Raw genomic sequence first — 27,251 nt, forward strand, 5'->3', positions numbered from 1 at the left:
CACGGTAAATATTTTATTCACCCGCATACATTCTACCCACTAATGACATTATGTACAGTATCTCATAGATCATATGCTGTTGCTAATGGCACCTGCTACTAGCTAATGAAATAACCCTCAATTTTGGCACTGATTCGAAGAGATTTCGATCCATGTCAATGCAGCTTCTTCTGCTTATGGCATACAAATATATAACATACTTTAGTTGCATTCAGAAAACCGTACATAAACCAAAGTCACTGTTTAATGCCCGTACTTTACAATGTTGACATTCAGTTCCATATCTATGCACACAGTATAGTAGATTATAAAAGCTGTCTTGGCAGCAAGCCCTGAATGTGTTTTTGCAGACACCACACTTGAGGTTTCCACCCTCTGACCTCACTGCTACAATTGGTGCCTCGTGATACGTCTGAATGAAAAGGGAAATCACATTCCGTTGTAGGCTGGTCCTCCGCTGCCTTCGGGCACCACCCAGTTGATGTTCTGGCTGGGGTCCTTGATGTCGCACGTCTTGCAGTGGACGCAGTTCTGAGCGTTGATCTGCAACCTCATACCTTCTCCAGTTTCGAGTGGCACGTACTCATATACACCTAGTGAAAGGGGGAATGAAGGGTGTTTTGACAACTCAAACTAATACTGTAAGTCTACTCTGGTGGTGACTTATGTGATTGTTATCAAGAAACATAGGTTAATGACTGATGTGAGAAATGATAGCTATGCAGCCAGAATTACCGCAGGTGTGTGCAGTCCTCCCAGACAGTCAATGTTTGTCATTATCCATTAGATAATGAAATTACATTTCAACGGTGGTACTACTTACAATGAACAAAAATATAAACGCAACATGTAAAGTGTGTTGGTCCCATGTTTCATGACCTGAAATAAAAGATCGCAGAAATCTTCGATTTTGTTCAGTGTAAATGCATGGTACCGCACAAACAAAAATGCAACGATTTTACAGAGTTAGTTAATTTCAGGAAATCAGTCAATTAAGAACAAATTCTTAATTACAATGATGGCCTAACCCGGACGACGCTGGGCCAATTGTGCGCCACCCTATGGGACTCCCTAACATGGCCGATTGTGATACAGCCTGGAATCAAACCAGGGTATGTAGTGATGCCTCTAGCACGGAGATGCTGCGCCACTCGGGAGGCCCTAAACTATGGCTTTCACGACTGGGAATACAGATACCTTTAAAAAATAAAAAAAGTAGGACCATGGATCAGAAAACCAGTCATTTTCTGGCGAGCACCATTTGCCTCATGCTGCATGACATCTTCGCATTGAGTTGATCAGGCTGTTGATTGTGGCCTGTGGAATGTTGTCCCACTTGTCTTCAATGGCTGTGCGAAGTTGCTGGATATTGGGGGGGGGGGGGACTAGAATACGCCGTCATACTTGTTGATCCAGAGCATCCCAAACGTAATCAATGGGTGACATGTCTGGTGAGTATACAGGCCATGGAAGAACTGACATTTTCAGCTTACAGGAATTGCGTACAGATTCTTGCGACATGGGGCCATGCATTATGTTGAAACATGAGGTGATGGCGGCAGATGAATAGCACAACAATGGGCCTCAGGTTCTCATCACGATAGCGCTTATGCCTGCCCATACCATAACCCTACCACCACTGGGCACTCAGTCCACAACATTGACATAGGAAAACTGCTTGCCCACACGTCTGCCATCTGCCCCATACAGTTGAAACTGGGGTTCATCCGTGAAGAGCACACTTCTCCAGCGTGCCAGTGACCATCGAAGGTGAGCATATTCCCAATAAAGTCGGTTACGATGCCAAATTACAGTCTGGTCATGATCCTGGTGAGGACAACGACCAAGCAAATTAAGTTCCCTGAGACGATTTTTGACAGTTTGTGCAGAAATTCTTTGGTTGTGCAAACCAACAATTTCATCCTCTGTCCGGGTAGCTGGTCTCAGACCATCCTGCAGGTGGAGAAACCGGATGTGGAGGTCCTGGGCTGGCGTGGTTACACGTGGTCTGCGGTTGTGAGGCCGGTTGTACGTACTGCCAAATTCTCTAAAACGACATGGGAGGCGGCTTATGGTGGGAGAAATTACATTTTCTGGAAACATCTCTGGTAGACTTTCCTGCAGTCAGCATGCCAATTGCACGCTCCCTCAAAACTTGAGACATCTCGGTCATTGTGTTGTGTGACCATACTGCACATTTTAGAGTAGCCTTTTATTGCTCCCAGCACAAGGTGCACCTGTGTAATGATCTTGCTGTTTAATCACCTTCTTGATATGCCACACCCGTCAGGTGGATGGATTATCTTGGCAAAGGAGAAATGCTCACTAACAGGGATGTAAACAAATTTGTGCACAAAACTTGAGAGAAATAAGCTTTTTGTGCGTATGACACTTTTTGGGGATCTTTTATTTCAGATCATGAAACATGAAACACTTTACATGTTGCGTTTATATTTTTGTTCAGTGTATTTAATGGGTGGTACTAAAAAGTTTGTAATAGTTACATTCTTTATGGATGGGAAACCATGAAAGAGATGCAGAAATATAAATCCCAGGTTCTGGGTCAGTAATTTAGGCCAGACATCTGGAGAAGACTGATTTCTAACAGTGTTGTCTGCATATCAAATCAATCATACTGTATTTATTACAGCTCTGCCTCTGTAGCAGCATTGGGTTTGATATTCATTTCACAGAGAATAAACCAGAGAATAAACCTGGCTGTGCCGAACAATATCAATGTTGAGTCATATTGGTTGTGCAGGCAATGACAGCACTTGGAAGCAGCAATGGTGTGCACTCTGCTTGGGTTTACTTTATTGATAGAGGGTCAGGTCTTTCAGTGGACAGTCATAACAGAGAGGAAGAGGCGATGCGAGAGGTTTTAAATCTGCCCAGAAAAATAAGCCCACCAAGTAGGGTTGAACATTTTGGGGAATATTCAAAAAGGCAAGATCTTGAGAATCAGCTGTACATGTGATGGAAGAATGCACTGTGCATGCAAAGGTTGCGATTCCATTGAATTGGGGATAGTTTAACCAAAATATGCCACCATACTAAGAATTGCCATGTGTATCCCACAAAAAATGCTAACTTACTTGATGAATTTAAGCTAAATCCCCGGGCTTAATTTGCCATGGAATATTTAGGAAATTTCCCAGAAAGTTTGACCCTTTGCAACCCTACCACCAAGTGAGGCATTTTTGTATGGAGGTCAATGAGTGACGAATTTGGTTAACAAATATATTGCTAATGTGCTACGTGAGGTTTATTTGATCTAATATAAGTTTCGTAATGGTTTGGTTATAATGAATGCACTGATAAGTGGACACACGTGGCATTTCGGCAACTTTGGAAAATGAAAATACTACTTTATATCAGAGTTTTGCCTGTTGTAAAAGAGATAGAGGACTCATCATGGATATAAACCTTTTTAGCATGAGGGCTTCCACCATTTTAAAGTAGTCAACTGGGTGAGGATTCCTATGAGCTGGGAGCAATCAGCCAATGAAGAAGAAAATTGACTACTATGCTGCCACAGACACTATAATGCAGGGCTGCCCAAACCTCTTCCTGGAGATCTACCATCCTGTGGGTTCAGTCCAACCCTTTTTTAACACACCTGATTCTACTAATTTGCTGCTCAACAAGACCTTAACTAGCTGAATCAGATACGCTAAATTAGGGTTGGACTGAAAACCTACAGGACAGTAGATCTCCAGGAAGAGGATTGGGCAGCCCTGCATAATGGCACAGATCCAAAGATGTGTCCTCCATCACTATGGCCCATTGTTCACACTCGTTCTAGCACTCTCATTGGCTAGAATGGTCCCACCTGATCTTGTCTCCTCCCGCCTGCCTTCCATGTTTGAGGACATGTATTACCATTGTTAGAGCGGTCACGTCTATCTTGTCAATATAATTATCAATGTTTGGTAATAACCAATTATACCCCTGGCCTAGCCCCATACCTCCCACTTGGAGTTATTGGTCATGTTCCAGGTCGTCCTCATTGCAGTCATGCTGCACAGATTATCATACACTACAAAAGTATGTGGACACCTGCTTATCAAACATCTCATTCCAAAATCATGGGCATTAATATGGAGCGATTAGACCTGGCTTCTCCAAACTGTTGCTACAAATTGGGCCTAGCCCAAACCATAAACAGCCCCAGGCCATTATTCCTCCTCCACCAAACTTTACAGTTGGCACTATGTATTAGGGCAGGTAGCATTCTCCTGGCATCTACCAAACCCAGATTCGTCCGTCAGACTGCCAGATGGTGAAGCGTGATTCATCACTCCAGAGAACGCGTTTCCACTGCCCCAGAGTCCAATGGCGGCAAGCTTTACACCACTCCAGCCGACACTTGGCATTGCGCATGGTGATCTTAGGCTTGCGTGCGGCTGCTCAGCCATGGAAATCAATTTTATGAACCTCCCGACGAACTCGGTAGGGAGTGTTGCAACCGCAGACAGACGATTTTTACGAGCTTCAGCACTCGGTGGTCCTGTTCAGTGAGTTTGTGTGGCCTACCACTTCACGGCTGAGCCGTTGTTGCTCCTGGACGTTTGCACTTAACAATAACAGCACTTACAGTTGACCGGGGCAGCTCTAGCAGGGCAGAAATTTGACAAACAAACTTGTTGGAAAGGTGGCATCCTACAACTGTCCCACGTTGAAAGTCACTGAGCTCTTCAGTAAGGCCATTCTACGCCAATGTTTGTCTATGTAGACTGCATGGCTGTGTGCTTGATTCTATACATCTGTCATATACACTTGTCAGCAACGGGTGTGACTGAAATAGCCAAATCCACTCATTTGTATCTCAAAACGCCTGGAGGCACCACAGTAATATTACACAGCAATCTTCAGAGATGCGAAGCACGACTGCAATAAAAGACAACCTGGCAGAGGTGGAAAAAGTACCCAATTCTCATACTTGAGTTAAAAGTATAGATTGATACCTTAATAGAAAGTTACTGAAGTAAAAGTGAAAGTCACCTACTAAAATACTACTCGGGTAAAAGTCTGAAAGTATTTGGTTTTAAATATACTTAAATATGAAAAGTACATTTAATTGCTAAAATATACTACGTATCAAAAGTAAAAGTATAAATAATTTCAAATTCCTTATATTAAGCAAAACAGACGGCACCATTTTCTTGTTTTTAAAATGCATGGCTAGCCAAGGTCACACTCCAACACTCAGACATCAGTCTGCCAGAACATAAGGCAGTAGGGATAACCACATGTTCTCTTGATAAGTGCATGAATTTTACAATTTTCCTGTTCTGCTAAGCATTCAAAATGTAAAGAGTTCTTTTGGGTGTCAGGGAAAATGTATGGAGTAAAATGTACAATATTTTCTTTATGAATGTAGTGAAGTAAAAGTTGCCAAAAATATAAATAGTAAAGTACAGATACCCCCAAAAACTTAAGTAGCTCTTTTAAGTATTTTTACACTACTGCAACCTGGAACACAACCCATAACATATTGCTCATACCTATCCAACCCTTTAAGATCTAAGTGATGTTCTTATGGTGTATTGGCGAAAGATGGATGTGTAATTGTGCATCAGTGGTACCTGCTGGACAGAAGCGCTGCTCAGGCCCATCGTAGATGGCCAGGTTGTTGGCCACGGGGACGCTGTCGTCCTTCAGGGTGAGGTGGGGGGGCTGGTCCCCCTCGTGGTTGGTGCCACTCAGAGCCACCGAGGAGAGCAGGTCGAAGCTCAGCTTGCCGTCGGGCTTGGGGTACTCGATGGCCGTGCACTCCTTAGCCGGTTTCAGCTGGGCCGAGTCCAGGCCTAGGGTAAAAGAGTTGGAAGTTATCAAACCTTACAGGCCAGACCAGATAAAATAACCTTGGTTTGTTCCCTGAGGCAATTCACTCAGCCTGAGAGCATGATTTTGCTGTTGCCTTGTCCAAAGACAACAACAACAAAAAAAGCATCCAGGAGGGCTACTTCTATTCTTACTTTTTCTCACATTTAAAGAGTTGCTATATAACCATCTGATGAACGCATCATACAAAACAACCTCAATATGTTGTACCTGCATGTTTTAGTGTCCATGGCTCCTTCCCTCTGAGTATCCAGTAGAAGACACCGGTGTAGACCATGCCCCCGTACAGCCCAAAGTAGTTGTGGAACGAGGGCCTGATGTTCCTTACTGAGTACAGCTCTTTCCAGATCCAAGACTTCTTTAAATTGTCCTCATATTCAGGTACATGAAGTCCTGGAGGACATCAGATAATAACTCATTGTAAAGCAGATGTTAGAATATCACCCACAAATTAAACTGCTCATTTACCTTGTGTAAAAATTCCATGCATGTACATACAAAAATTTAACTGGAAAGAAGCAATTAACATCAATGTTCTCCTATTGGCATTAGTGATAAGAGTCTCTTCAACAAATTACACTCTTTAATAGTGTATTGAGTGCATATTCTATTGTGTAGAAATGTGCCTTAGGTTTCACCTCAAGTAACGAGAGGTGTGTGTGTGTGTATTTAATCAAAGGAAAGGGTTTTGGTCTGGCTTAATCCTTAGAGTCCCCGTGCGTCAATCTAATTACCACATTAAAAAAATCCCCATCAAAATCCCCATCTGTTTAAACTAGATGTGTTTTTTTTGGTATGGGCTGCATCTTAATCCACTCCATCCGCTTATGTCGGCCTTCCACATCGGAGGTGGAATGTGGCTGAGCTACAGTAGTGTTTGTCAGACCAGGAGACATCCCGAAAATCGGTCTTCTCACAAAAATGTTTGTGGAGTCCAACTGGTTTGGCCTACAAAATAATATGATCACCATGGAAATATGAGACTCTCCCCCCAGCAGTTAGGTTACCTGCAGTTTCAGATGCTAGGTCCTTGGCTGTGACTTTGGGGAAGATGGCCTCTGCGGCCAGCATGCCACTCTTCATGGCCGTGTGGGTGCCTTTAATCTTTGGTACGTTCATGAAGCCCGGACTGCATCCGATAAGCATACCCCCAGGGAATGTCACTTTAGGTAGGCACTGGATGGAAGAACAGACAGGTAAAGATTACAATCTTGAATGTAATGCTCAAATGCTTTCACTGAATAGGAACCTCAGAACCAGTGGAAAACCTGACATAAGATTGATGCATTTCCCATTTTTGCTGCCAAGACACACAGTAGCCAGGTTTCCATTGAACCAGGTTTATTAAACACAAGCAATGTCGCTAAAATGTTATTATTATTATTTTTTTTTTTTATGTAATTGTTTAATCAAAAACATTTTTATCTGTTTGACAGGGATGGATTTTTCTTTTGTGAAACTTTCTTTATAATGGAAACTGATGACTGATTAATAATTTCAAGGTACGTGGGGCACATGATGTCATCACGTAACTATAAAGCTCCACTCCACATTTAATTGTAAATGCTACTGCTTGCTAAAATCAAATTTTTCAACTATAAAAAGTTTATTTGCAGGATAAGGATTGTCCTGACTTTCGAGAATGCCTGTATTGCTTCACCTTGCTTTTCTGGTTGGCTGGCAAGTTTCACCATCCAATTATTTCAGATCTGAAGGAGTGCAAGTTGGCACATGAGAATTATTAGAATATGGATGATATTAGTTCATTCTATCCATGCTGGCTTTTGGGGGCTGTACCTGAGACATATTAGGTAAGAGGGCATACAGGCTGTCCCCAATTTATTAATGCACAACATCTAAATTAATAATGGAAACACTTCAAGCAACACGAGATATTTTTTTTTTGGCGACTTCATTACATCATTAAGTCCAGCTGTTTTTATTGACACAAGACAGTCCAATGGAAATGCACCGTAGCAGGAAATTGTCACATCTACTTTCTATGCAAACTCTCTAAATAAATAAATAAATAAATAAATAAATAAATATAAATATATAAATATATATATAAATAAAAAAACTGGACAAGTTAATGGAAACAGCTATCGTCACTGAAGCATGCACAGAGCCACACATTCACACACCTTTGAGTAGTTCATAAATAATATACACATAACACACACATACCTGATAGCCTCCCTCATTGAGCGCCCTGGCTCCGTAGGCGATTCTGTTCCCTCCCTCCAGGGTCTTGGCAATGAAGGGGTGGTGCTTCCATCGCTGGAACTCTCTGAAAGGGCTGAGGTACGGGTTGGTGTAGTCAAGCCCAACCTGGGAGTGGGGTAATACACAACATTAGTTTTTGACCTCAATGTATGATCTAGATAAAAGTTTTAGCTATACACATCTCAAGTAGGGCTGTGGCGGTCATGACATTTTGACAGACGGTTATGCCGGTCTCACGGTAATTGACCGTTAATTAACATAAACACGTTTAGCATCTCCAGGCCTCAACGCAAACAAGCCACTGATGCACGCCTTTGGAACATCCACATTTAAAAAAAAAGTCTAATAAATCAATTTAATATACACCATCACAATAAATCCATGATTTATTTTAGGCAGTTCCAAAGAAACATGATAAGAAAGTGTATTTCAGAAGAACAGAATTTGAGTGTCTACTGTATGTTATCTGGATATGCGCCATGCCATAGGCTTGTTAATTTAGCAGACAAGATATGCTTAGAAGTCCCCAGCCATTATTTTATATTATAGTAAGAATAATATAATTGAACTTGGCTTAATAAAATAGAGTATGCATATAAAGTGGCTATGTTGAGCGTAACAGTTATAACTCTAAAACAGGTCCTATACGCTAGATTTAGAGTTATTTAGCAACTTTAGTTGTGAATGATACAAACCTTAGAATGTCTTAGAAATCAAAACATATATGGGCTGCATGGTGCGACTATAGGCTATTGATGATTTGAGAAAGTCGCAAAAAAGGTTGCACATGCTGTTCTCTCATCAAGTGATCATATTTTCACCCTCCAGACTATTCTCAATGTAATTTTGTCTTTACTTATATGTAAAATTTGTTTCGATTTAGAATGGCCCATTATCAAATGGACAGGAACAGGTGCAGGGGCCAAAATACATCCTTATGCACCCGAATAGCGAATGGAGGCCGCTTTTTCCACGTTAGTTTTTTAATCATGCCAGGTAACCAAGTGAAATATGTTCAGAATCATCGATAGTAACACGTTTTCACAATGAAACACATTTCATTAAACTGTTGACACCCTCTCTTTATGCGCGCTCGAGAAAGGAATGAAGGAAGGAGAGAGGAGAGATATTCCGTAGCTAAACGTAAATATGTCAGCCTATTAATTATGAAAATATATTATTACTAGGCTATTCAACATCAAATACAAATTCAATATAATTGTAGGCTAACTCTGTAAGCCGCCCTGCACAATAAATGAACCAACAGCATCTCCTAGGCCTAAGATTTATATTCTCTCCCAGACTCATGCATAGAACGTTTGGAGCGTAACATAAGATAACCAGTCCATCCAGAATGTATACTATTACAGTCCACACTCAAATGCGATTACTAGAATTTGTAAAAAAAAAAAAAAAAAAGGTATTAGGCTACACCAATTATGTGCCAAAGACATCTTAAATCTGTTTATATTTTGTATGTTTTTGCGTAACATGCGATAGGCTACTACGCTACCGTATAACAGCACAATCATTATTTTAATTCAAGGTTTTTTAGACAGCAATTACCGCTGTGAGTCTTCCTGGGTAAGTCTAAGAGCTTTGCACACCTGGATTGTACAATAATTGCACATTATTCTTTAAAAAAATTCTTCAAGCACTGTCAAGTTGGTTGTTGATTATTGATAGACAGACATTTTCAAGAATTGCCATAACATTCGTCTTGATAAGCAACTCTAGTGTATACTGTATTTGGCCTTGTATTTTAGGTTTAGGGCGGTCCCCCCCAAAATTATAATCTTGGTCAACCAAGAATGTGGGAGATCTGTCGACGTGCCCTTGAGCAGGTCGTTGACCCTGGATGCTTTGTTGTGTCGCTCTGAACGGGAGTCTGTTGGATGACTGGTGTGGTGTTGTTGAGCGGCTTCACTGCAAGTATATTGTACGTTTTTGAATATTCAATAAAAAAAAATATATATAATAATTAAGCATAAATAAAAAAATAAAGAGTTGTCTGTTCTTTCGACCAATCAATTGGTCGGAATTTTTAAACATTTTTTTTTTTTTCATATATTAGATACATCCTGTGTGTTTTAAACAAATCAACTATACGCACTGAGCTTGTCTGATGCTTTAAGCGAACTGTTTGATTAAATAATTAAAGACACACAAATGACTAGAGGGATTCCAACTGCAACTGATTTGATTGTGCCAGGCCTGGCTCAGACTTGCTGTGACGTGAAAAAAAAAGACAGCTAGTGACAGTGTGACAAGCACCCATTGTCTTGCTCTCCTCCCTGCTGCAGCAACTACCACAGATCATCAACAGTGTATCGCACCTTCCGTGTTGCTGAAGCTGCAACATAATTACAGCCATTAGACTGAAAAGTTATTTACCGAAGTCACTCAATTGTTTAGAAAAAAAAACATTCCCTATTTCCTCACTTGCTCTCTTTACATGACATGTAACATCGCATGTACATGACCAATAGGGCCTGACCTATATCTTATCATAATCACATTAATAAATAGGTTATAACACCGTAACACATGTAACTGCAATATGGATGCAGAGGATGTGACAAATAAACTCGAAACGGGGGAATGTTTACTGGTTGCTCAGGAGGTAAAGGGGAAGTCAGATGTGTGGAATAAAATGGACTAGTTGTGGAAAATACTGGAGATCAAGAAAAAGGTGCTGTTAGATTACAATATAATTTTTCTGACCGTTTGGAACAATGTAAACACTAAATAAATGATAAGCATACCAGAGAGTCTGTTGCTAAAAATTGTAAAGCCTTTATCACAGCAAAGACTAAAAACTGTTGCATTCATTCGGTTTAGGCCTATTTATTGTTTACGCTAATTATTCAATGGTCGCTTTGTTATTTTATTTTAAAACAAATGCTTGATTGCATTTCACATCATGAATGACCCGTATACTGTGTGATGACATGAACGAACACATTATTGATTGATACAGTAGCTTATATAAGTATTGAAATATAGGCCAGAGTACGTTACGGTATTAAGACTAAACAGTACGCACTCTTAGGCCTACAGCTCGATGGTGGTTATACAAGGCCGCTATACTAAGCCTACTAATGATAATGACATTACTTATAATGATCATAATAATAACAATAAGTAGCTCAATGAAAAAGGAGGGTTATTATTATAATAAATATACTGCTCAAAAAAATAAAGGGAACACTTAAACAACACATCCTAGATCTGAATGAAAGAAATAATCTTATTAAAAACTTTTTTCTTTACATAGTTGAATGTGCTGACAACAAAATCACACAAAAATAATACATGGAAATCCAATGTATCGACCCATGGAGGTCTGGATTTGGAATCACACTCAAAATTAAAGTGGAAAACCACACTACAGGCTGATCCAACTTTGATGTAATGTCCTTAAAACAAGTCAAAATGAGGCTCAGTAGTGTGTGTGGCCTCCACGTGCCTGTATGACCTCCCTACAACGCCTGGGCATGCTCCTGATGAGGTGGCAGATGGTCTCCTGAGGGATCTACTCCCAGACCTGGACTAAAGCATCCGCCAACTCCTGGACAGTCTGTGGTGCAACGTGGCGTTGGTGGATGGAGCGAGACATGATGTCCCAGATGTGCTCAATTGGATTCAGGTCTGGGGAACGGGCGGGCCAGTCCATAGCATCAATGCCTTCCTCTTGCAGGAACTGCTGACACACTCCAGCCACATGAGGTCTAGCATTGTCTTGCATTAGGAGGAACCCAGGGCCACCCGCACCAGCATATGGTGTCACAAGGGGTCTGAGGATCTCATCTCGGTACCTAATGGCAGTCAGGCTACCTCTGGCGAGCACATGGAGGGCTGTGCGGCCCCCCAAAGAAATGCCACCCCACGACTGACCCACCGCCAAACCGGTCATGCTGGAGGATGTTGCAGGCAGCAGAACATTCTCCACGGCGTCTCCAGACTCTGTCACGTCTGTCACATGTGCTCAGTGTGAACCTGCTTTCATCTGTGAAGAGCACAGGGCACCAGTGGCGAATTTGCCAATCTCGGTGTTCTCTGGCAAATGCCAAACGTCCTGCACGGTGTTGGGCTGTAAGCACAACCCCCACCTGTGGACGTCGGGACCTCATACCACCCTCATGGAGTCTGTTTCTGACCGTTTGAGCAGACACATGCACATTTGTGGCCTGCTGGAGGTCATTTTGCAGGGCTCTGGCAGTGCTCCGCCTGCTCCTCCTAGCACAAAGGCGGAGGTAGCGGTCCTGCTGCTGGGTTGTTGCCCTCCTACGGCCTCCTCCACGTCTCCTGATGTACTGGCCTGTCTCCTGGCAGCACCTCCATGCTCTGGACACTACGCTGACAGACACAGCAAACCTTCTTGCCACAGCTCGCATTGATGTGCCATCCTGGATGAGCTGCACTACCTGAGCCACTTGTGTGGGTTGTAGACTCCGTCTCATGCTACCACTAGAGTGAAAGCACCGCCAGCATTCAAAAGTGGTCTGTGGTCCCCACCTGCAGGAAGCATAGGAACTGAGAAGTGGTCTGTGGTCCCCACCTGCAGAACCAGTCCTTTATTGGGGGTGTCTTGCTAAGTGCCTATAATTTCCACCTGTTGTCTATTCCATTTGCACAACAGCATGTGAAATTTATTGTCAATCAGTGTTGCTTCCTAAGTGGACAGTTTAATTTCACAGAAGTGTGATTGACTTGGAGTTACATTGTGTTGTTTAAGTGTTCCCTTTATTTTTTTGAGTAGTGTATAATTTGGAACAGTGTAAACACTAAATAAATTATAAATAATACCAGAGAGGCTGGTCTAACAAAAAAAGTGTAAAGCCTTTATTACAGCATAGCAAAGATTAAAAACAGATGAATTTGTTAAATTGTTGCGGGAGGCTTGGTGTTCACGGAATCAGTAGGCTATTAAACAAACACTCAAAACAGGCAACAGAAGCAGGATCTGTCTAATTTATGAAGATGTATGTAGATGATTTATTTAACAGTTAGGCTATTGATTATAGATCAAATTAAGTTGGGGTTTCCTCTCCAACTTTCTTAGACAATTAAGGCAGGGCTGTTTTCTCGTCCCCATACACTGCTGCCTCCACCGCATTGTTTTCAACACCAATATGCTGGTTAACTTTGCTATTATGCACATATAAATATGGTCTAAGAAAAGGTGCCAATTTAACAGCGCACTGATGGGTTTTAGAACCACTATGCAATGTGGGAGAAAGTGCATGTTATAAAATGTATAATACCGTGTAATAATATAACCATTTACAATTTTAGTAGCACGTCTTAGACTGATGGACTGTGCCACCCCCATGGCCTCCACAATGGATCAGTCCACTCAAATAGGAGCGAATCAGACAGGTTTCTTGTACACCATGATTTCTTTGTTTAATCTCGACCAGTCGACTAAATGGGGTCAGCCCTATTTAAGTTATTGTCCTGCTGAAAGGTGAATTTGTCTCCCAGTGTCTGTAGGAAAGCAGACTGAAATGTAAGTAATTCTATCCTTGACCTGTTCTTGTCTACTAATGTTCTGTATTATATGGCATTCTGTATTATGTTTCATGTTTTCTGTGGATGCCACGAAGAGTAGCTGCTGGTTTTGCAACAGCTAATGGGGATCCTAATAAAATACCAAATACGAAACCAAGTTTTCCAATTAGGTTAGTATTGTGGAATAACTGCAATGTTGTTGATCCATCCTCAGTTTTTACAGCCATTCAATTCTGTAACTGTTTTAAAGTCACCATTGGCCTCATGGTGAAATCCCTGAGTGGTTTCCTTCATCTCCAGCAACTGAGTAGTGACTGGGTGTATTGATATACATACAAAGTGTAATTAATAACTTCACCATGCTCAAAGGGACACAACAAAATGTGGAAAAAGTCAAGGGATGCGAATACTTTATTATTTTGTATAATACCCCACCCCCCTTTTCTTTACTCCAAAAAACAACTTCTACATCCAAACAACTTACAGAAACAAACAGACTACATGTCATCATCAGACTACATATAATCTACCCAGATCTCCATCTCTAGCGCCTGAATTATTGTTTGCCACTTGGCCTTAAAATTGTATGGTCGCCCATGCTATTTCAATAATAAATCATTTGATTTTTCTATTGTGTCTCAATGATGGTGGATTGATTGACTTCCAAGCTTTTAGTATACATTTTTTCAAGATAAGTGATGAGAAGAGAATCATCCAGCCCATTGGGTATCTCATGTCTTGAAATATGCAGACAGACGGATTAAAGGTAAGTTTACATTGTAATACCTCTGACAGCCAGCTTTCTAGCTCCACCCACAACTTCCAGACTTTAACATTCCCAGAAAGCATGGGTTAAGTCATTATTAGTTTTACACTTAAGTTATGACTCTGCCGTTGTGCTGTAGAATTTGTGAATGTTTGTCTCTTGTATAATACATTCTATACATTAGGTTTATACTGGATTAAGAGTACATTTTCATTAACTGTAATTTCATTAGTTATGCTCCAACTTTCCTCCAAGTCTTAGAAAAATATATATAAACTATTGGAACTAAGAGATTTTCAGTTGGATATGCTCTCTGCAAGGTTTTGCATATCTTCCCTATTACATGAACATCCTTTGACTCAAATATGATTCCCTCAAGGTTGCTCTGATATCCAAAATATTTTAAATCAAAATGTTGTGGTATGTAAGTTGCATGTATTTTAAACTAATCTACATTGGTCAGTACAATATTTTTATTAAAATGTATTATTTCAGCTGGAAAGTTGAAAGCTTCCGAAGTGGACTAGAAAAGGCCATTCAAGATGAACGCCTTTTCACCATGAACAGCCATTATTGATCAATCTATATCTTGTTTTTTTGCATATTGTATAAAACTTGTTCTTGTATGTTTGTTTGTTTGTAAGTGTCAATTTTTAATAACCCCTGTTTGATCAAGTCTGGTAAGACTTTTGCCATTCTATTGATTTTAAGCTTTGTTATTATTTGTCACAATTTATTAAACTTAGGGGTATATAAATCAGCAGGTGACTACAGATTTTCCTGGTTTTAATATAACTGAAATAACTATTTGATACATGGAACTAGGAAGCACTGAATTGAATGATGTGTGTTGTCATTTGTGTTAATGGGGGGGCTACTTGATCCCAAAATGTTGAATAGAATTACATGGGAAAGCCATCCATTCCTGGTGCTTTTCTCCGTGTGAATGTTTAACAGTATCTAATATTTATTTACATTTATGTCATTTAGCAGACGCTCTTATCCAGAGCGACTTTATTCTTGGGTGATCTCTGTTTTAGTGATTATTTTTGGTTTGCTGATAGTTGCTTCAGAGTTGTTGAGTCTAAGAAGGATATAGGATCCGTCCAACTGTTGTTTAATTCAGATTTATATAAATTGTGAATACTTTCTGAAGGCACTGGACAGGCCTATGCGTCTGCATAAGCTCTAATGTGTATGGGTGTTCTACATGCTACATATTAAACGCTTTGAAATAATCGTCACCTTAGAAAGCGCTGTCCTTTTCGTTGTGTTTGGCTTTGAAACAACATCCTCAACGACCATGTTTTCCACTCAGTTTCAACCTGCCGTTGAACATTATCTTCAAATTGATCGATCACAGTGAGGTCAAACAATGTAGCCTAACGGTGGGTTTTAAAACCTTGATACTGTTTTGATTATGTGTTTGATATGAATTTCAAAGGCATTTGCATTGATGTCAGAGTGGTTAGAGGGACAATAGAGCGCTGAGTAACAGACCATTAGCGACTTGACGGTTAGTGAGTTGGGTACCATACCAATGCATGTCCAGAGTGCATAAAAGGAGATTACCGTGACTCAGCGGTCATGTGGAATTTGACTGCGGCCATGTCTCATGACTGCCGGTGTGGTGGTAATACGGTCACCGTAACAGCCCTAAGTTGTTGTTTTAGGCCTAATTAAGATTCACATGACAAGCTGACAAGCATCCCCTTAAAAAGGCCAATAAGATAATGGGTAGAGGTATAGTACATTGACATACACTGACCTCAGTGGTAAAAAAGTAACTTCATTTAGAGTTCAGACCGTTTGAAAGTGTTAGCATGTCTAGTAGTTTGACTGTTGCCATTAAATGGCATCAAGGAGCCAAAATGGCCACCATAACAGGGACTCACCACAAAGCCCAAGGCCACCAGTGGCTCGCCCTCGTTCAGGTGGTAGAGGAAGGAGCCGCCGTACGTGTTCCTGTTCAGCGGCCAGCCCACCGAATGCTCCACTCTGCCAGGTCTCCACTTCTTCTCATCAATCAGCCACACCTGGTCAAACAGAAAAATAACACCATTCATAGAAGTCGTTCTGCATAAAAGCATCTGCTAAATGACTCCAATGTAAAATGTAATCAATATGCCATTCTAATTTGGATCCATTTAGAAATAATAGCTACTACAAATTATAATAAATGAATGGACCCTTTCAATCTGTAATGGATGACTGGTTGAAAACAGAAAACCAATTAGAGTATTTGTTTAATTCTGCCCAAATACAAAGACACTTTGAGAAAGACCCTTTTGGATTTGAGGGGGCAGGGGGAGTTACCTCTTTTAGGCCAATGGCGTAGGTCTGTGGTTCACAGTTCTCCCTGAGGTTGAACTGCCTGTAGAGCTGCTTGGCCAAGTGGCCATGGCAGCCCTCTCCGAACAGTGTTACTTTAGCATGGAGTTCCATCCCCCTCTCAAACACGTCCTGCAGAGGCAATGTAGAGGAGCATGTTATTCTGATACACCAGGGATGAGGCTACTTGTCATAAATACTCTATTCAGTGCCGATTCTTCTTTGTGTTTAATCAAACTTGCCGTTTTTACAATCCAACTCTAAACTTCCAAAGTCATACTGTATGCTTCACATTGGTGAATAAGTGACTGTACAGCAGAAGTTTACCTTTGGCGAACCATCCTTAGCGATGCCCACATCATTGGTAGCAATTCCTTTTACACTTCCATCTTCATGAAACAAAACCTAAAAAAACACAATCAGAAATTAAACACTTTTGAAAGTAGAATACAAGCGAACACGATCAATGAAAGCCAGTCACGTCTCGTCAACACATGAAATCAGTTATCGATCTCAGGCATGAAAACGCCTCAAAATATCACGGCCTATATTTTGACAACGGCATCCAATTATGTAAATGTTTACAGACAAAAATCTGACGTTCGAGAAAAGATCAATGTAGCTTGTCAACAGTAATTGTCACCCCTACATTAGTAAGATGGCCTGTGTTTTCTTAAAATGTGAGAGAGGTAGAGAGTGGGCAGGGCTCACCTCAGCAGCAGCGTAGCCGGGGTATATCTCCACTCCCAGCTCCTCAGCCTGCTCTCCCAACCAACGCACAAAGTGGCCCAGCCGCACAATGTAGTTCCCATGGTTGTTCATGGGCAGACCTATAGGAAAATCAAACAATTGCACAAAAACAGACTGAACAGTCAAGGCTAATACCATAATTTCTGTATGTTTAGAACAGAGCTAGAGTTGTCATTTCATGTAAACATGCATGTGACTTTACCTGGCAACATTGGGATGGGGATTCTGTATTTCTTGGTTAGAAGGCTAAACACATCCTCTGTCACTGGCGTGTTCAAGGGTGCCTAAGGGAAGAGTACAAAAATAACGTAAGCACTTTATCTTTAGCCTGTGTTGCTTGAAGACATTCCAGTGGGAAGTATCACAGTGTTGTCTGGGACTGTGATGTACTGTCATAGTTCTGTCTAAGAATGAAAAAAAGACCAAGAAAATGCCAGGTCCATATCCTGTGTGTATCCATCTAACACAAGATGTCTGTGAATTGAGCATATGCTGCATATCCCTCACTGCCTTTCTAATAATAAAGAGCAGAGATGTGGACAATTTCATTTTAATCTCTCTCAGTGGAAAGAAACTCCTGCAAAGTAAACTCAGTGAGAAGATGCTTCTTTCCTCTGGATGACATTGTAACATTTCCAACAGACCTACTGAAGCAGCTTCCAATTTTATTTTTTACTTTAGTTTCTTTAGTAAATATTTTCTTAACTCTATTTCTTGAACTGCATTGCTGGTTAAGGGCTTGCATGTAAGCATTTCACAGTAAGGTCTAAACCTGTTGTATTCGGCGCATGTGACAAATAAAATTTGATCTGGGAGGGCATTTCAGTTTTTCCCCTATATGCATTTACCAGCAGCGCTCCGCTGGGAAAACACTGCATTTCATTTATAAATCTCACTCTCAGTGGAACTAGGAGCTTAATTCAATTCATGAATGTGTATGGTGAACTGACACCAACCCTGCAATAACTAACAGAATAAAATAAGGAAAATACAAATATTATAAGTTTTTGCTCAAATATTCTCATTTACCCAGAGTAGATGTCACCAGTCAAATAAGCTTGCCAGTTAGCCTAATGAATGATATCGTTGCCTGTCTCCATTACCTGAAGTAAGGAATACACACACACACGAGCAAGAAACGCGAGTTAAGGACAAGAATGAAAATGAGAAGAGAAAGTTAGACACAAATTGAAAGTTAGAGACCCATTTATATGTAACAGTTAAAGCTAGAGAGATAGCATACAGGTCCTACACACACACACATTTGACTCCACACAGAGACAGATAAGATGACACAACCAGGGCTCAAAACTACTTTTAACTGGTTGCTAGGGCAGCAGCGATTTTTTTTAATATAGCTGGTCACGTTCGTTTTTGGTTCACAATTTGCTTGTAAATGTATTCATTTTTTCAAGATTTATTCAAACAGCAATGGGTATGCAGACCAGGTACTCAAAAAGTTTGGTCCGAAGTCGTGGTTGAATCATTGCGATTCAGTCATCAGGCGCTGTTTGAATGGACATTTCTAAAGGCTTTCCCAAAACACCTCCCCAATTAAATGTTGACTAAAAAGTAAGCCTACCTGACAGAATGATATCATGATGATTTGTATCAATTGCGGGACATTTGTTTTGCAATCTCATGTAGCCTACACTGTACAGTACAAAAACACCGCTAGCCAAACAACGGTCTCTTGCAAGGCGTGCAATTTAATTAAAGGGTAACTACACCCTCTAATTAAATGTTTTTGATTGTTCCCAGACCTCAAAAGTGGTCTCCTGATGTGGTTTAAGCATTGTTGTGGACTTAGATCATCCAATCTTTCTTTTTTTGTGAGTGATAACCTAAAAACAAAAATGTGGAAAACTCCGAAACCAGGAAAAATAAAACTGTAGAATGACTGTTCAAAATAAAATGGCTAACAATAACACCCTTAATGACATTTGTGCAAACAATCAATGTAAATATGATATTCTCAAGATAAAATGAAATTGTATGGAGGGTAAGTATTATAGGCTACTTGGTCAGCATGCAAATTAATTATAGGCTACTTGGTTAGCATGCAATTACAGATAATATTTATATGATGCGCATCATCCACTTTCCCAGGCCAGTAGCTTTCAGCTGGCACTGGCCCACTAACAAATTTACCCAAATGTCAAGCCCTGCAAGGGCATGCTAATTTAAAGATGGCTAGTCATTATTAGCCTGGTTCTGTATGGAATGCAGGTACATTATGGGACACAGGTCATTATCTGGGACACTGTAAAGTCCATGGAGAATAAGAGCTCCTCCTCCCAGCTGCCCACTGCACTGAGGCTAGGAAATACTGTCACCACCGATAAATCTACGATAATTGAGAATTTAAATTTTTCTACGGCTGGCCATGCTTTCCACCTGGCTACCCCTACCCCGTTCAACAGCCCTGCACCCCCCACAGCAACTTTCCCAAGCCTCCCTCATTTCTCCTTCACCTAAATCCAGATAGCAGATGTTCTGAAAGATCTGCAAAATCTGGACCCCTACAAATCAGACGGGCTAGACAATCTGGACCCTCTCTTTCTGAAATGATCCGCCGCAATTGTTGCAACCCCTATTACTAGCCTGTTCAACCTCTCATATCACCTGAGATCCCCAAAGATTGGAAAACTGCCACGGTCATCCCCCTCTTCAAAGGTGGAGACACTCTAGATCCAAACTGCTACAGACCTATATCTATCCTACCCTGCCTTTCTAAGGTCTTCGAAAGCCAAGTTAACAAACAGATCACCGACCATATTATATCCCACCGCACCTTCTCCGCTATGCAATGTGGTTCCCGAGCTGGTCATGGGTGCACCTCAGCCACGCTCAAGGTCCTAAACGATATCATAACCGCCATCGATAAGAGACGATACTGTGCAGCTGTATTCATCGACCTGGCCAAGGCTTTCAACTCTGTCAATCACCACATCCTCATCGGCAGACTCAACAGCCTTGGTTTCTCAAATGACTGCCTCACCTGGTTCACCAACTACTTCTCAGACAGAGTTCAGAGTATCAAATCGGAGGGCCTGTTGTCCGAACCTCTGGCAGTCTCTATGGAGGTGCCACAGGGTTCAATTCTCGGGTCAACTCTTCTCTGCATACATCAATGATGTCGCTCTTGCTGCTAGTGATTCTCTGATCCACCTCCATGCAGACGACACCATTCTGTATACTTCTGACCCTTCTTTGGACACTGTGTTAACTACCCTCCAGACAAGCTTCAATGCCATACAACTCTCCTTCCGTGGCCTCCAACTGCTCTTAAATGCAAGTACACTAAATGCATGCTCTTCAACCAATCGCTGCCCGCACCTGCCCGCCCGTCCAGCATCACTACTCTGGACGGTTCTGACTTAGAATATGTGGACAACTACAAATACCTAGGTATCTGGTTAGACTGTAAACTCTCCTTCCAGACTCACATTAAGCATCTCCAATCCAAAATTAAATCTAGAATTGTCTTCCTATTTCGCAACAAAGCATCCTTCACCCATGCTGCCAAACATACCCTCGTAAAACTGACTATCCTACCAATCCTTGACTTCGGCAATGTAATTTACAAAATAGCCTCCAACACTCTACTCAGAAAATTGGATGCAGTCTATCACAGGGCCATCCGTTTTGTCACCAAAGCCCCATATACTACCCACCACTGTGACCTGCATGCTCTTGTTGGCTGGCCCTCGCTTCATATTCGTTGCCAAACCCACTGGCTCCAGGTCATCGATAAGTCTTTTCTAGGTAAAGCCCCGCCTTATCTCAGCTCACTGGTCACCATAGCAGCACCCACCCGTAGCACATGCTCCAGCAGGTATATTTCACTGGTCACCCCCAAAGCCAATTCCTACTTAGGCTGCCTTTCCTTCCAGTTCTCTGCTGCCAATGACTGGAACGAATTGCAAAAAAAAAATCATTGAAGCTGGAGACTCATATCTCCCCTCACTAACTTTAAGCACCAGCTGTCAGAACAGCTCACAGATCTCTGCACCTGTACATAGCCCATCTGTAAATAGACCATCCAACTACCTCATCCCCATACTGTTATTTTTTTTTTTTAAATCCTTTGCACCCCAGTATCTCTACTTTCACATTCATCTTCTGCACATCTATCACTCCAGTGTTTAATTGCTAAATTGTAATAAATTATTTCACCACTATGACCTATTTTTTTGCCTTACCTCCCTTATCTTACCTCATTTGCACACACTGTATATAGACTTTTCTATTGTGTTATTGCCTGTATGTTTGCTTATTCCATGTGTAACTCTGTGTTGTTGTTTGTGTCGCACTGCTTTGCTTTATCTTGGCCAGGTCGCAGTTGTAAATGAGAATTTGTTCTCAACTGGCCTACCTGGTTAAATAAAGGTGAATTAAAAAATACAAATAAAAATTATCGAGCATTGAATACCTGAAGACTTGGTGCGACCAAATCATGTGTTGGTGCCATCAACTTAAAAAAGTTGGTAGCAACAGTGTCACCAGTGGAAAAAGTCTTAAGCCCTGCACACTAACATACCCCTCTCTCCTTCCAGTCTGGGAAGAGCTCGTTGAGGGCGCTGGGCTCCAGGCAGGCCCCAGAGAGAGTGTGTGCGCCGATCTGAGAGGCCTTCTCCACCAGGCAGACCCGCAGCTCCTTCTCCTGCTCGTTGGCCAGCTGCTTCAGCCGGATGGCTGCCGACAGCCCTGCGGGACCCCCGCCCACTATCACCACATCGGCCTCGTCGGCAAACCGCTCCATCTCCACACCTGGACAGAGACAAAACACCACACACAAATAGGTATGTCACCAACAGGGTTTGGAACTTGGGTCGTCTGAGCGGCACAGGAACTGTGTTAGCCCACTGAGCTACAGCGACAGTCATTAGCTTGGGAGAGCTCACACAAGTCTTCAGGTCTCGGGCAAGGTTACACAAGCCTCTGTAAGACAAACTGGAATGAATAGCAGTATGTAGTACTATCTAATGTCAAAAGTGGAAATGTTTAGTGCTGAAATCAGTTACAATAACTTAACTTACAATAGTATACACTGAAGAACAAATGTTTGTTTTAGGAAGACATACGCCTAATATACTCCCCAGTCACTCACATATGAGATTATTTAAAAGTTAACGTGAGATTAGGTGAGAAAAACAAAGGTGTTTGGGTGTTGCATAATGCAATACATTCCATTTCAGACAGTGTGCCATAGATGAGGTGAACCATAGATGAGGAGGATTACCCCCATAGCAGGTCTTTGTCCCTGGGGCAGATTGTGTAGTGTGATGTTATGTACCTTCCCATTGTGGGTCTTTGTCCCTGGGGCAGATTGTGTAGTGTGATGTTATGTACCTTCCCATCGTGGGTCTTTGTCCCTGGGGCAGATTGTGTAGTGTGATGTTATGTACCTTCCCATCGTGGGTCTTTGTCCCTGGGGCAGATTGTGTAGTGTGATGTTATGCGAGGCGTTACTGCGGACGAGCATTTCCATCTCCATGTGTAGAGCTGTGGAGGTGCATGTTCTGCTTTCACTGTTTTCAACGCTCTTATAGACCTCTGGGCTGCAAAGAACAAGGCAGATCCGGTCAGTGCCGACTGTGACTGGCAAGGAAGCTGATTAAGTTAGATCCTACTTTACACAAGTTATCTTATGCACAGTACTAACAATCACATAGTCAAAAGTACACTCATGGTGGCCTGGGCAACTCATGTCACTGGTTATGATGGATCACACAACTGAAGGAGAAGTAACAAATGATCATGACTTCATTATGTGAGTGTTTATTGGCCTATACAGCAGAACTGTATAATACACTGCAACTGAATGTGTCACTATTCTTCTGCCTAGCAGCTTGTGAGATATTTGTATGGGCATGTGCACTTGTCAATAGGCACTCTCTTTTCTGAGATTGTCAGCAGAGTACTGGTATCAGCCAGATACGTTATCACATATAGTAGTAACAAATCAGTAGGAAACAAAAAGACCTAGCCCTCTACATTATCCTCAACAGACTCTTCGTCAATCATCTCCCTGACCAAGCCATAAACTGTCCCTCAATCTTTGGAGGATCCATCCACTCAGACTTGTCCTCTATTGGTTGCAATAACTATAGCAAGCTACAAAGTTAGCTAGCTAGCCAGCCAAGTTACTTTTAAAAGTGCATATATTTATATTATTCTAAGAGTGGTTTCAAAACACACAATGTAAGAGGAAACGTAGCTACCAATTTATCTTAGTTATACACGTACTAAAATAATATTCTGACCCAAGGACAGTAGTTCATGTGCACTACATCTGATTTCAACTTTGCCCTACATTTAGTTTAGCTAGTTAGATACAGTGCCAGAGTGGAGATAGCTAACGTTAACTAGCTAGCGTAAAAATATTTCACAAAGCTAATGTCACCCATCTTACTATGAAAATCTTAGTGCATGCCACTCTCAAATTATAGCTAGGTAGTTTTGATAACTATCATTGAAAAGTTAGGGGGACCAATATGTGTCAAAGGGCAAGAGAGAGAACATGGAAATTGACACGCGTGTGCATAGCTAACTAACTTACCTTGAATTGAATATCTGCTAGCTGGAAACATCGTATGAATTAACATTAGTCAGCTAGTACTAGCTAGCTCACCAGTTAGCAGCGGTAGTCTTTGGGTACAGACGAAGTGCTCTCGCAGCTCAGCCACCCGAATGATCGTGCAAGTCTGATAAGACCACAAATCTCCTCCAGAGACACGTTATAAAATCCGTCTCATAACACATACATAACATACCGTCGAAATGATCAGTAACTGCGCAGAAGCTGCAATGTTCTGGCACGTTCACGTGAGGGAAAAGAGGCGGTACCTGCGTAAATGTAGATCTCACACTGACTGGATTGACTCAGAGACATGTACACAGTATCCGTTTCATAATCAAATCAAATGTTATTAGTCACATGCACCGAATACAACAGGTGTAGACCTTACAGTGAAATGCTTACTTACAAGCCCCTAACCAACAGTGCAGTTTCAAAAATTTCTGATGAGAATAAGAGATAAAAGTAACAAGTAATTAAAGAGGAGCAGTAAAAAATAACAATATATACAGGGGGGTGCCGGTACAGAGTTAATGTGCAGGAGCACTGGCTAGTTGAGGTAGTATGTTCATGTAGGTAGAGTTAATTAAAGTTACTATGTATAGATGACAACAGAGTGTGGCAGTGGTGTGGGAGGGGGGGGGGGGGGGACAATGTGAATAGTCTCGGTAGCCATTTGACTAGATGTTCAGGAGTCTTATGGCTTGGGGGAAGAAGCTGTTTAGAAGCCTCTTGGACCTAGACTTGGCGCTCCGGTAGCGCTTGCCGTGTAGTAGCAGAGAGAACCGTCTATGACTAGGGTGGCTGGAGTCTTTGACCATTTTTAAGGACTTCCTCTAACACTGCCTGGTATAGAGGTCCTGGATGGCAGGAAGCTTGGCCCCAGTGATGTACTGGGCCGTTCGCACTACCCCCTGCAGTGCCTTGCGGTTGGAGGCCGAACAGTTGCCATACCAGGCAGTGATGCAACCAGTCAGGATGCTCTCGATGGTGCAGCTGTTGAACCTTTTGTGGATCTGAGGACCCATGCCAAATCTTTTCAGTCTCCTGAGGGTGAATAGGTTTTGTTGTGCCCTCTTCACGACTGTCATAGTGTGCTTGTATAACAGTCTAGCTTCCGTCCCTTTCCTCGCCCCTACCAGGGCTTGAACCAGGGACCCTCTGCACACATCAACAACAGACACCCCACGAAGCATCATTACCCATCGCGCTACAAAAGCCGCGGCCCTTGCAACGCAAGGGGAACAACCACTTCAGGTCTCAGAGCGAGTGACGTCACTGATTGAAACGCTATTAGCGCGCACCACTGCTAACTAACTAGCCATTTCACATCGGTTACACTTGGACTATGTTAGTTTGTTGGTGATCTTGAAGCTTGAAGCTCTCAACCTGCTCCATTGTAGCCCTGTCGATGAGAATGGGGGCGTGCTCGGTCCTCTTTTTCCTGTAGTCCACAATCATCTCCTTTGTCTTGATCACTTTGTGGGAGAGGTTGTTGTCCTGGCACCACACTGCTAGGTCTCCGACCTCCTCACTATAGGCTGTCTCGTTGTTGTCGGTGATCAGGCCTACCACTGTTGTGTCATCGGCAAATTTAATGCAAGTTTCTTTATTTTTACTCTTCTAGAAGCCAAATAAAATAAAATAACAATACATCTGTAAAATATTAAAATGATCAAGTTACATCTAGAAAGCAAACAAATCATGTATATTTGTTTTTATTTCCAAGTTTGATGCTGTGCAAATCTTAAAAACATCTGATGTAAACCACCACCAGGGTCAAATGCACAAGACACATAACTCTCCACTAAAAACACATTCAGTAGTAGTGACATAATGTAGGCTACAAAGCCAGCGTTCACATCCAAACTACAGATTACATTACTTTTGCAGTTCTCCTCGTCCTTCCATTATTGAAGTCTGAGCACGTATGGGTTTATCATATGAAAGCAAGTTTCAATTCAGCAGATAAGCCTTTTTATTATTTTGGTCATCATGTCAATCAGTTCATGATAGCAAGAATCAAACAATATATCCACAAAATCATTGAATAAAAAATATTTTAGGACCAATCAAACTTTTTGGCTCTTGATTTTATTAAATATAATTACAAATAAAATAACAAATGATAACACACATATTGTAATATGTGGGAGTGACTGAGTGCAAATAATGTTATGATGACTTCCTTCCAAAGGAATGACACATTACCACTGTTATCAGCAACTGTAAATTGAGACCTTTGAACAAACATTCTATCATGCCTTTGAGAAAATGCCTCCTGCGGTCACCAAATCAAAATCAAATCAAATTCTATTTGTCATATACACATATTTAGCAGATGTTATTGCGGGTGTAGCGAAATGCTTATGTTCCTAACTCCAAAATTGCAGTAGTGTCTAACAATTCACAACAATACACAAATCTAAAAGTAAAAGAATGGAATTAAGAAATATACAAATATTAGGACGAGCAATGTCGGAGTAGCATCGACTAGAATACAGTAGAATACAGTATATACATATGAAATGAGTAAAACAGTATGTAAACATTATTAAAGTGACTAGTGTTCCATTATTAAAGTGACCAGTGATTCCACGTCTATGTACATAGAGCAGCAGCCTCTAAGGTGCAGAGTTGAGTAACTGGGTGGTAGCCAGCTAATGATGGCTATTTAGCAGTCTGATGGCCTTGAGATAGAAGCTGTTTTTCAGTCTCTCGGTCCCAGCTTTGATGCACCTGTACTGACATCGCCTTCTGGATGATAGCTGGCCATCAAAGATGGACGCAAACCCAAGATCGACTGCCCTTGGAACATGACATACTGTATCTTTGTGTTGCAATAGCAAATGCCATGAACAAGTCACCTCTGCTGTCGGCATAGCCTGCCTGTACATTAAATAAACAACATGAATCTGTCAGCAGTTCACTACTCCTCTCAGAGATGATGTCATAATTATTTCAAAGACAAAATGAAAACCATTAAAACATACAGTACCAGTCAAAAGTTTGGACACACCTACTCACTTAAAATCAGATACCACCTGGCGCTTCTCCCCTGACAAATAGATGTCTGACTCAGTAGCATCAGTTGCCCTCTTTGTGAAGAACATGCAGATTGTTTTTTTTCACATTGAGATGCAAACATGAGTCACTGAGCCACTTTGTATCATGGACCATTACAGTAGTGAGTTCTTGTGCAGTTTGTTGTTTGCTCTTTGCATGCACATACAG

General features: G+C 41.5%; 1 protein-coding gene across 2 annotated transcripts; it reads right to left on the reverse strand.

Annotated features, from left to right (window-relative positions):
• Window positions 1–24,293, reverse strand: LOC106604511 (electron transfer flavoprotein-ubiquinone oxidoreductase, mitochondrial). Of its 2 annotated transcripts, none has more exons than XM_082975132.1 (13): window positions 24,000–24,293; window positions 22,790–22,998; window positions 21,978–22,207; window positions 17,637–17,718; window positions 17,396–17,514; window positions 17,012–17,089; window positions 16,670–16,816; window positions 16,249–16,389; window positions 8,035–8,178; window positions 6,855–7,023; window positions 6,058–6,240; window positions 5,589–5,810; window positions 1–593 (listed from the first exon to the last, which is right to left on the reverse strand). In XM_082975132.1, the coding sequence occupies exons 2-13, from the start codon at window positions 22,932–22,934 to the stop codon at window positions 430–432; spliced, it is 1,824 nt and encodes a 607-aa protein (XP_082831258.1). In that variant the 5' UTR covers window positions 22,935–22,998; window positions 24,000–24,293; the 3' UTR covers window positions 1–429. The 2 variants fall into 2 exon arrangements, with proteins under 2 accessions (XP_082831258.1, XP_082831257.1); XM_082975131.1 differs by having other exon boundaries at window positions 22,846–22,998; window positions 24,000–24,234.
• Between the last annotated feature and the right edge of the window lie 2,958 nt (window positions 24,294–27,251).

Source organism: Salmo salar, chromosome 05, assembly GCF_965601325.2.
Source record: "Salmo salar chromosome 05, fSalSal1, whole genome shotgun sequence".
Taxonomy (NCBI): Eukaryota; Metazoa; Chordata; class Actinopteri; order Salmoniformes; family Salmonidae; genus Salmo; species Salmo salar.